Source organism: Anolis sagrei, chromosome 4 (genome assembly GCF_037176765.1).
Source record: "Anolis sagrei isolate rAnoSag1 chromosome 4, rAnoSag1.mat, whole genome shotgun sequence".
NCBI lineage: Eukaryota > Metazoa > Chordata > Lepidosauria > Squamata > Dactyloidae > Anolis > Anolis sagrei.
The window spans coordinates 190,558,333-190,570,443 of NC_090024.1; the positions used below are offsets into that span (position 1 = coordinate 190,558,333).

Consider the following 12,111-nt stretch of genomic DNA (forward strand, 5'->3'; position numbering starts at 1 on the left):
TCTGATGGACCTTCTGAAGTCTGCTGAGTTCTCTATTTATTGTTTCTAGGATTCAAGCCTAAGCAGCAGAACTGTTTTGAATCACCAGTGTTTCACATTCCTTGCAACTTAATAAAGACATTTGACTTCTTGTGTGTGATCAACTTTCACAGCCATACATAGAAATCAAAAATCCTATGGTGTAGGTAATTCTTACTTTGATGGGATTAAAGCTGCAGACAGAAAGGTTTCCAAGGGTGCTCTCCTACATCTTGCACTAATTGAACTACTGTGCATAAGCAGAGTAATGCCAGTGACATAACAGCAAGGCAAATAATGAGATAGCTACTCTTAAAATAGATTCTACTTGTAACTCTTAGATCATACTCAACAAAGGTAGCACGTTATTACCTTTTTTCTATAAGCTGACAACTTTCATTTTGACTTTCTTTCACAGCATTCTATCAATTCACTCCCATTCTTAGGAATGTCAATTTTATTTTCTGAGGTGTCTAAAGGCAATTGTCAGCATCTGTTGTGAACATCTTCTACATGTTTTGTCGAATGCTTTCATGGCCGTAATCACTGGGTTGCTGTGAGCTTTCCAGGCTGTCTGGTCATGTTCCAAAAGCATTCTCTCCTGATGTTTCACCTGCATCTATGGTAGGCATCCTTTTTTCTTTTTTTCTTTTTCTTTTTGTCGAGTCAAGAGCGACTTGAGAAACTGCAAAAAAAATTGTTATTGTAAAGGACTAATGATAGTCTTCCATCATCTTATCGACTCGCAGTGGTCTGGAAACTGGCACTCTTCCTTTTCACCTGTTAAGCAGCAAGTTGCCACTATACAGAATACCAACCTAGCAAACATGCACTGCAATGGCCTTTTTGAAAATGCTTACTATTTAAGCTTCCAAATAAAGGATCAGTTGCTACAGTATGACTAGGTGGTTGGTTAACCAGCCTCAACACAGACCAGATTTTCAAGTTCTTTCTTCTGAGCTGCTACAAGTCCAATGGTAGTGTGAATACAATGAGAAAGTGTACATCAGGCAGTGGTGTTTACTAGGGTTGGTGTCACCCAGTGTAGAAATGCATGGTGTCACTCACATGAACCTCTTCCTTATGAAACCATACCAGAATATTGTAGTTTATTAAAAATATTTGTATTATAAGTTTCCAATAAACAAATTTACATTAAAAGGGGGATGAACACTAGGAAATGGATTACTGGGAAAGAGGGGAAAGGGATGATTATGGGGTAACTGAAGAGGGGGGGGGGAGTGACTGCACAATATTGTAGTTAAAATACCAGAAACTTGGACAAAATCAGTCAGGATAAAACCCAGCAGTAATTGGGTTGTTGTGAGTTTTCCGGACTGTGTGACCATGTTCCAGAAGCATTTTCTCCTGATGTTTCATCCACATCTCAGAGGTTGAGGTATCTATTGGAAACTAGGCAAATAAGATTTACATATCAGTGGAATGTCCAGGTGGAAGAAAGAACTCTTGTCTGCTTGAGGCAAGTGTGAATATTGCAAATAGCCACCTTGATTAGTATTTAATGGCCCTGCAGTTTCAAAGCCTGGCTGATTGCTGCCAGGGGGAATCCTTTGTTGGGAGGTGTTAGCTGGCCCTGATTGATTCCTATTGGGAATTCCCCAGCTTTTTGAGTGCTGCTCTTTATTTACTGTCATGATTTTAGAGTTTTTTAAAATGCTGGTAGCCAGATTTTGTTCATTTTCATGATTTCATCCTTTCTGTTGAAATTGTCCTCCTGCTTATGTATTTCAATGGCTTCTCTGTGTAGTCTGACATGGTAGTTGTTAGAGTGGTCCAGCATTTCTGTGTTTCAAATAATACGCAGCATCCAGCAGCAATTTAAATGGCATGCTTGTAGCATCTGCAGACGAATTCATGTGATTTGGAGTGCCATTTTAATTGGGTGACAATGACAGCTCTGACTATAGTGCTTACACACAGAAGGTTCCAAAAGAAATTTAGAATAGCGTTCAACCTTGTAGGTATGGAAATAAAGTAGAGGCATGGGCAAACTTGGGCCCTCGAGGTGTTTTGGACTTCAACTCCCACAGCCTCAGGCCCCTTCCTCAGCTGCTTAAGCGGCTGAGGGAGAAAAGGAAAGGGCCTAAGGCTGTTAGGAATGGTGGGAGTTGAAGTCCAAAACACTTGGAGGGAAGGTCCAAGTTTGCCCATGCCTGATAAAGTAGATATGTTTTGTGGTTATATCTGACAATAGGATATTTGGTATTAAGAATAACCAATTCTTACTGAAATTCTATAAACATATTTAAGAGATGAGTCATTTTCTTGCCATCCCCTCTGAAGGTGTCCCCCAAAGTGGTATGCCCTTCCCCCCATATAGATGCCACTGACAGCACGTCTCTTGAAAGTCTTTACCTTCTTCGCACATCTTAAAAACTGTCTTCTAATGGGACAGCATCGCATTGACTCGACTTTTGTTGCGTTCTGAGACTGTAGGTGCAAACGACTTTTTAGAACAGACACGGTACAGGTTTGGAGAGGCCATTTCCGTTGAGCTAACTGTAATGTAACTGGGCTTCGGTCCGCGTCTGATTCCCCCTCCCCTTCCCCTCGGCTTCCATTTTCTTGAGTTTGGGTTTGTGGGATTGTTTTTTGGCGCGTGCGTGCCTCCGTGCGTGCGCGCGCTCCCGAGCATGTGTTTACTTTTGTCGTCTAAAGCACTCACACAGAGAGATGAGCGCCAACAACTTATTCTAGGTTGCCTGAACTCCAAATATCTCTTTGCATCAAGGAAACGGAGTAATCGAGGCCGGAATGCAATTTCCTGCCTCAGAGCCTGGAGGCTGAACTCACGGGGGGGGGGGGGGGGGGGGGGAGGGAGAGAGAGAGAGAGAGAGAGAGAGAGAGAGAGAGAGGCAGAAACTTCTCCAGTTGTGACCAAACTTTGCCACAAAGAGCGAGCCAGAAAGAGATAAGCTCCTCTTGCGCCTCTTCAGGGAGGGGGACTTGATGGAGGACATGCCCTAAAGAGCTGGAACCCGAGCAGAAGTGGGGTCCGCGTGGCGAAGCTGAGGGGAGTTGTTGACTTTGCACCTCAGTTTAAAGCCAAGAGGACGGAAACCTAGCGGAGAGGAGACATTGTTTGGCACCGAGTAAAACAGTAAGATGACACTTGTGGGAGCGCGGTGAAAGAGTCGCCCCGAAGGAAGTCCTCTCCCACATTGATTCCTTTTCCTCCAAAAAGAGGGAGAGAGTCTCTGTGTCGGAGGGGAAGGAATTGAGAGAGAGAGAGAGAGGTGGTGCTGCCGATTTCTCCAAGAGGCGAGAAAGGTGTCTCCGCTCCAGGAGTTTTGGTGGCCAAGCTGGAATTCCTTCGTAGTTTGCGCGGAGAGGGAGGGCTGCCTTGGAGCCAGTCGGGGGCTGCTCCCCCCCTCAAAGGCTGATTCAAGCCCCCCCACCACCACCTCCCCAACCCCAGGAGAGAGCGCCTTGTGGGCCGGCGGCGGCGGAGGGGGCGTCTTCAATGCGCGCCTCCTGCCTCCGTCCCTCTGCCCCGCTTCCCTCGGCGCCTGGCTTTGCGCTTTGTGGCAGCGGCGGCGTCTCCAGCAGGGCTCGGCCCCATGTCCCAGGTGAGCAGGACCCAGCCCCAAAGCCCGGCCGCCCACCCGCCCCATGGAGAGCCCCCGGGAGCAGGAGGAGAAGACCCGGCGCCCAGAGCCACAGGTAAGGAGCGAAGCGCGCCCGAAGCGCAAAGGGCACTTCTGCGTCAGGGTCTGCGCCTTGCAGAGCCTTCGCTGCGTAAAGAACAACCTCCCCCTGAGTGTGTTTTGTTTATGGATGTGTACGCGTGTGCTTGGGGCCCAGATCTAGATAGGCACAAAGAAGAAGGACCTCTTCCCCTGACTCTTCTGCTCTCCCTCCCTCTGGTCGGAACTTCGCGTGTGTGTCTGAAGTTTTTGAAAGGCTTCGGAAACCTCTGCGCCAGCTGGCTCTCATTGTGCTCGTGTGTATCTACTCTACGTACATCCTCTCTCGCTCTCTCTCTCTAACACACACACACACACACACTGCGTCTGTCTGGTACAGCAGAAAGTTACAAACATTTACCGAGGGGCTTTGATTTCTTCATTCTTCAGCTCAAGTCATGGCCCAGCATTTGTGTTTTGGAAACTTCCCTCTCTCTCTCTCTCTCTCTCTCTCTCACACACACACACACACACACACACACACGCACACTCACTGCATCTTCCTGGTATAGCATAAAGTTACAAACATTTACCGAGGGGCTTTGATGTCTCCCTTCTTCAGCTCAAGCCATGGCCCAACATTTGTGTTTTGGAAACTTCGCTCTCTGGCTTTCCGCACACGCGCGCGCGCACACACACAAATGGTTGTAACCCCCCCCCCCCCCACACACACACACACACACACCCCAAACCTACGATCTCCAGCTCCACTGCTTTGGCTCTCCCCTGAGTAGGATGTGAAACTATCTGTTCCTTGGAGAGGCGAAGGCCCTTCCACAGATCACGTTTGCCGGGGCTGCTGTGTGCCAAAGGGTCTCTCTCTCTCTCTCTCTCTCTCTCTCTCTCTCTCTCCATCCCTTTCTCTCGCTCTGCCTCCTTCCCTCTCCAACCTTCCTGCCCCCCGCCTCCCATTCCAAGACGAAGCCCACCATTTCCTTTGCTCTCCAAGGCCATCCTTTTTGGCAGGACGGGAAGACTTTCCGAGGGGCGGGGAGGAAAGAGGACTTGCCTGCGAAGTTTCTACCTGATCTTTGTTGCAGGCATTGCGAAGGAGTGAATGGGGCTTTAAGCGGAGAGCTTGGGAGAAGTTCCTTTTCAGGGGAAAGGGGGCTGTCTCCCTCCAGACAGGCCATCCGGGGATTCTGGGGGTCGCGTTGGGCCCCCAAGCCAGGCTTGCCAAGCCCTGGGTGCGCGCCACGAAGGGAGCTGAGCTTCTCTCAAGGAACTTTTTTCTCTCTTCCCCCCAACTCTTGACTTCAGGCGTCGTGTGCTCTTGGCTGTGGGCCAATCTCTTGTGGGATTTCGACTTCTCCTTGCCTCCCTACCCTCCCAGTCCCGATCCCATGAAATTTAATAACATCCTCTAGACCTCGCTGCAGCCAGGAAAGACTTGCTTTCTTCTTTGTTCCATATAATCCTTTGAGCAGATCTTGCTCCAGGCTGTGGAACTGGGGTGGGATGGAGGTCTGGAGGGTGCATTCCAGCATCCCATTGCCTTGCCTTGGCAGCCAACTGAATTGGGGGAGAGGGCTTCTTTGGGAGATACCCCTTCCTGGCACCAAAACACGGAGTCAGGAGCAACAAGAGTTGGTTGAGGAGGAGGGGGCAGAGCTTGGCCTTGTGTCTCAAGGCTTTTGCGCCATACAATACAGCAGTCAAGTCTTAAGTTATTCAAGATGGAGGGTCATTTTTCAAAGCCTGCTTATGGCCAGCTCTCTCCAAAGTAAACAACACATTCCAATTTTATGTAGTACTTTTCCAAATTACTTCAAACTCTCAATGCACATGGTATTTATTTATATGGTACCATCAAGGTGTGGCTCTTTAAAGGAGCAATGAGCAAACACCCTGGTGAGTTTCATGGCTGAATGGATAACTTGGATCTCCTCAAAGGGCTTTTTTAAAAGGATTGGCTGGTCTCCTGTTGAATTCATAGTAGGTGGAGATTTAAGCTTTACTCAAGACTTCCTAGATTGTAGTTTGGGCTCTTTGTAGTATGCAGTGCCACCTCTGCAATGCCCTAAATCTGTTTAGTCAACTGTCATGAGAAAGATAATAGCCTTGCTGGATCGGAGCAACCTCTTTAGGTCCTCCAAGTGTTTTGGAATTCCTGACAGTTTGTCAAGTTGGCAAAGCTGAAGTCATGAGTACCTGGAAAGACCAAAGTTGGGATCCACATCAGTAGGGAATGTGCTCAGCCACACTTATGCTTCCTGATGACTGGTATCAAAAGGAACCAAGCATCCATGTGATGATACTGTGTGTATGCCTTTAAGTAGCCTCTCAATTTATAGTGACTCCATGATTTTAAAGTGTTTCCTGGAGCAAAAAATATTCAGGGGTGGTTTTGCCAGTTCTTTCCTCTGATAGTCAGACTTGGCCATGGTGGTCCATGCTCTAGTTACATCCCGAATAGACTGCTGCAATGTGTTCCATGTGGGGTTGCCTTTGAAGACTGTTCAGTAGCTTCAAGTGGTCCAAAGGGTAGCATCCAGATCGCTCACCAAAGCAGCATACATGGAGAATACAACCCTCTTGTTGGACCAGCTCCACTGGCTGCCCATCAGCTACTGAGCACAATTCAAAGTGCTGGCTTTAGCCTATAAAGCCCTAAACAGTTTCGGCACAGCTTACCTGTCTGAATGTATCCCCCTCTATGATCCACCTCAGAGATTAAGATAATCGAGGGAGGCCCTGCTCTCAATTCCACCCCTCTTGCAAACACAATTGGTGGGAACGAGAGACAGGGCCTTGTCTATGGAACTCCCTCCCCAGTGAAATTAGATCGGTCCTTTCCCTCCTGACCTTCAGGGGAAAAACTAAATACATAGCTTTGGGACTAATCTTTTGGTCAGTAAATGGGAACCGTGCAATAAGAGACTGTAAATTAATATAATGACAACTCGGATTGGCCCTGGAATATGACCTGGATTGTGTGATTTTAATTGATGTTTTAATCTTTATGTTTTAATTGGTTTGGATTTTAATGCATTTGTTTATTTATCAATATGTATAAGTATATGTGGCATCAAATCGTTGCCTTTGCAAGGCCACCCTGAGTCCCCTTTGGGGTGAGAAGGGCAGGGTACAAGTGTGGTAAAATAAATAAATAAATAAATCCTACAGCATCTTCCTGTCTCCCAACCAACTACTCATACTGCTTAACTTCCAAGGTGAGATGGGATCTGACTCTTAAGACCTCAGAGGCCTACGTTCAAATCTTCCTCCAGCCTTGAGGCCTGTCCTGGGCCTGTCTACCCTGCTCTTTACTGATTGGGTGGAAGTATATAATCTTTATGCCCCATTTCTAGGGAGCGCTTTACCCTCCAATGTCATCCCGCAGTGAAAAATCAGGACTTTAATATTGTGTGTGTGTGATTACATGACTGCTAGAACCTAAATTTCACTCTGTTTCACTGTGCTATGACAAAGCCATAGAGGGAGGGAAGGCACTCTTCATAGAGTCCCCTCCTATGGCTTCTCACACTCATAACATGCAGGTTGACTGATTTTCTTCATTTAGAAACCTCATGGTACATCAATCAAATCACGTTTTATTCAGAAGGGGGAAAGGGACATCTATGAGCATGGTGGCCATTTGGATCAATTTCTGAATAATTACTTAAATAGAAATGGGAAACATGCAGCTTTATAAACAATGTTGAAATGCAACAGTCCCTAGTCAGCAGTGAAGAATCATGGGAGATCATTGGATTGCTTTAAGTTTTTCAGGCTATAGGGCCATGTTCCAGAAGCATTCTCTCCTGATATTTCACATGCATCTATGGCAAGCATCCTAAGAGATTGTGAGGTCTGACAACCTCTGACAGACCTCACATGCAGGTGAAATGTCAGGAGAGAATGCTTCTGGAACATGGCAATATAGCCCAAAAAATTTACAGCGACCCAGTGATTCCAACCATTAATGCCTTCAACAACACATGGGAGACAAGTCTAACAGTATCTAAAGGGTCTGGCCCAGTCTTAAAATACATTATTTTGAGATATGTGTTTAGTAAAATATTTATATCTTGCCCTTTATCTTAAAATCTCAAAGTGGTTTACCATAAAACCCACATAAAATCCACAATAATTGCAAAAGTGACTGTTGGATTTTGGAGTTTGCAGCTTGCAACCCCTTTTCAAGGGCAGCCTCACACAAAGTACATTGGTGTAGTCTAATTGACTAATGGGTTGTCCAAATCATTCCTCAGCATGCTAAGAGTTGGCAGATGAGTCCAGCTGTGGACTATGATAAATACTCTTACTTATTTAATTTATACCCCACAGGATTCAAGGCAGTTTACAGCATGGTAGAATAAAGTACATCTGACAACCTCCAGAAAGTTACTTAAAATTGAATTCAATATGTAATTGGATGAGCTTGTTACTGTTAACTTGGGATGTAGTGAATACTCACAAATGTTTTGTCCTCTCTGCGAAATGGTACACCATTTTTGCATTTCACGACTTTATTTTGAAAAGTACTGTCACGTCTCCACTAAATAGAGAAAAAACAAGACAACAGTGCATTTTTGCATACACCACAAGCCATGGAAATCATCATCTAACACCTCACTACCTCTGAGGATGCTTGCCAAAGTGCAGGCGAAACGTCAGGACAGAATGCCTCTAGACCATGGCCATACAGCCCGAATAAACCTACAACAACCCATCATCTAACTGTATCTAGAAGTCTCCATATTCCCCAGTGTTGGCTTGAGGCATTTCTCTCTTTGAGGGGAATTCTTTGAAGTATACAGATGGGGTGCTGGGAGAGAGAAAAGCATCATCTGTATTTGGTCACAAGTGTACAATTGATTCTCATGTTCACCTTCCCCATACAAGATTTTTTTTCTTTTTCACTATCATGTCTTGCATCTCATATCTGTGCAGTTCTACACAGTACCTTAATTCACAAGCTAGCATGAAAAGGAAGTCCTCTGCTCCCTAGTCATGTCATAGGCAGAGGGATGGGTGCCTGGGAAGTATCCAACTGCAGCCAGAGAAAACCCATCTCATTCCCAGTCCTTCAGTATATTTGCTGGAGTTCCAAAGGAGGGAAGCTGCTAATTTTTCTTTGTGGCAGTCAAATTCTCTGGGAACCCATCAAGAGAAGTCTTGGCCACTGAATGACTGAGGCAGAGCATGCCTGCCTTTCTAAACAGCAAACTTCCAGCCAGGGATAGTGGGAAGATATTGCACAAAGAACCACCAGATAGTTCATTGTGTAATGAATGTAAAAAGACAGGCACGCATAAAGCACATCTGGCTGGAAACTTCATAAAACAATTGCATGTGCCCAACAAGTTTCCATCCACAGACTTGTTTGCAAAAAAAAAAAGGGGGGGGGGGTTGTGTGTGTGCGAAACACGTATTCCTGCAGAAAATCCAGAAAGGAAAAACTGATCTTGACCAGTAGGGAAAATATTTTTGAGATAATTTATCTTTCAATTAAAGAATAAAATGGATGGGGATTTACATCCTGACAGTTACTGTTGCAAATATGTATTATGAGTTTATTACATTCCTATTCACTTTTTCTTCCATTTCAGTTCTTTTAGAATCATACACTCATAGAGTTGAAAGAGACCACAAGGGTCATCCAGCCCAATCCCCTGCCATCCAGGACTTTCATAATTCTAAAAGTGAGAAAATGATCTAAAATTGAAGGTAAACTCCCCAAAGCATTCCCTCCCCCAAAGTGATGATGAATGGCAATTAGCTACTCTTATTTGTTACACTTAAAAAAATTAAAATGTTACTAACTGTTACATTGTTTTACAAATGCTGTACACTTTAAAGGTATCAGATAGGGGTGTGCAAAATGGCAGAGAATTCCGTATTGCTTTCATTCTGTTTTTGAGTGTCCCCCTCCTCTGTTCTGTTTTTGAGTAGATTCTTCCCCAAACAGAAACTGAACTCAGGGTTCCAAATTATGAATCTGAATGCCCCCCCTTCTAATCTCCCAAATCTTTCTGAAAACAGAACAGGAGACACCCAAAATTCAAAATGAAAACAGAATGAAAACAAAGCGGATTTGCACACCCCTAGTACCAGATATTGTATCATTTCAAAGTTATGGACTTCATTTAGGTAACTCAAAGGACAGCATCTTACATCACAGAATACTGCATTCCTCTTAGGCATATATTGTTGATGCTGTTTTTGTTAGTCCGGGAGAGGAACAAAAAGTTATACTGGGAACCTATGCCTTATCATGTGACTACTGGAAATTTTATTTGGCAATTCTTCTGACTTCTGAGATTTCCCCAGTTGCTTCTTACCCTACCAAGCATATTTCTGCAACAATAAAATGCAAACCATAAGAAAGTGACTTCAAAAAAGAAGACCTCAAGAAATAGTTTAAAAAGTTGAATTCTCTAAGGTTTTCAGCACTTCCATGGATTGCAACATACACACAACCTTGTGGTGATCATTAGTTTCAGATAACAATTCTGACCTAATAATAATCACCTCCAGAGTTTATGTATAAATACAAATCATCTAAGAAGAGTTCATGGCTGATATAGGTCTCATGCATGAGAATACAGTTTGCAGCTGCATTTGGTGATTATAATCTAATACTATTTTTCCTTGGAGAACTATTGTTTTGAACATGTTGAGATCAGATTTTTCAGAAAGGCATTGTTCTCATATTAAATGATCTTTAGCTGTACATATAATAGGGCTGCTTACAATGCAAGTCTATTGAATACAGTTTCAGTTAACCCCAAAAAGCTTTGAATACAATTGAATCATGCTGGAAGACCTAGTGATGCCTATAGAAGTGTTCTCTTGAGGCATCCAGTGTGTTTCTTGGTCAGCTTCAGGTTATTAAAGTCTAGAGAGAACACTTCTCTGGGCATTGCTATGTCTTCCAGTATGATTCTAGGGTATTCTTCAGTTGGGATCTCAAGACATTAATTTCAGTTAAAAAAAAAACAAAACAGGATTCCAGATTATGTGTGAAAATCAAATCACATGAAGGGTCAGTGGCAGAAGACATGCTTTGCATGCAAGGACCAGAAATTCAATCTCTGAAATCTCCTGGTAAGATTAGGAAATATTTGGACAGGCTATATGGCTCATTCAATGTTTATAGTGTTTGCCAGAATGACCAGTACTATGATTTCCTACAGGACAGTTTCATATGTTCCTAATTATCATTGAAGTATTTCAGATGTAACCGCAAAGTATTGTTATTATGTTTCTAATGTATATCCCACATTTTCCCTAGCTATGAAACTCATATGTTGTGATTACAGGCACTGGCAGTCCCCAAGTTACAAACAAAATAGGTTATATAGGTTTGTTCTTAAGCTGAATTTATATGTAAGTCAGACCAGGTACATTTTAAAGTGCAATTTCAGCCCTATACACACACACACACAGAGAGAGAGAGTATTAGCTCTTGATTGCATAGGGAAGGGTTTGTTTTATTTTGTTTTCTGAAGTGTTTGTTTTGCTGTCAGTTCACCTGTTCAGATTTCACCTCACATCCTATCCCTGTGATAATTGCATTATGAAAAGATTGGTTAGAAAGCCTCACCTTTGCCCCATGATAACTCTTTCAGGAATGAATTTTCCCTCCTAAGGGTGGATTTTTCTCACTTTCTGTTGTTTCACCTCCATTCTTAACTATAGACCTCATCACATTGTACTTTTCAGTGTCCTAGGACACTTCCAGGATGCTTGGTGGAAGGAGCGTCCCAGGTCCCATCAGACAACGCATAGCTACTTCTGGTGGGTCTCCATCTTTTCGGTGTCCTGATGGTGTCCTAGGGTGCTGCCCAGAGTTCACAGGAGGCTTCCCGTGTCCTCATTGACAAGAACCAGGCAGCATTTATTTATTTATTTATTTATTTATTTATTTATTTATTTATTTATCAATTTTGTATACCGCCATTCCCCGAAGGCTCAGAGCTGTTTACAATATACATATGCAATATATTACATTTAAAATCAAAGAAAAATGAAGGTAAGCTGGGTGGCAATACCCTGTGAGATGAGGAAAGCAGTGATGCGAGTGATGTTGGGCATGGCAACAGTTTCCCCTACTGCCCACTGGATTCGCTACTCTGCCTGGCAAATTCCCACCCCCCCCCCCCCATTATTACCTGCTTTTTGAACTTCAATGTGATGAGGTCAGAGTCGTTTGTAAGTTGGATGTTTGTAACTCAGGGATTGCCTGTATATGTGAAACAATGGAAACTATGGTTTCTCCGAATAAGCCAGAAGCATAAACCATTATTTAAACTGAGCTAACTCTCATAAAATATAGTTTAAACTAACCACAATTTACTGTGCATGTGAATCTGACATAATATCAAACCATGGTTCATCTTGTTGTTGTTTATTCGTTCAGTCACTTCCGACTCTTCGT

The 12,111-nt window shown here is 43.8% G+C and overlaps 1 protein-coding gene across 1 annotated transcript in view; it reads left to right on the forward strand.

Annotated features, from left to right (window-relative positions):
• Positions 1 to 2,682: 2,682 nt before the first annotated feature.
• Positions 2,683 to 12,111, forward strand: part of MDFI (MyoD family inhibitor) — a 57,140-nt gene continuing 47,711 nt past the window's right edge. Inside the window, exon 1 of the mRNA XM_060773070.2 lies at positions 2,683 to 3,702. Coding sequence (XP_060629053.2) covers positions 3,600 to 3,702 — 103 coding nt within the window. The 5' untranslated portion in view covers positions 2,683 to 3,599. The remainder of the gene's footprint in view (positions 3,703 to 12,111) is intronic.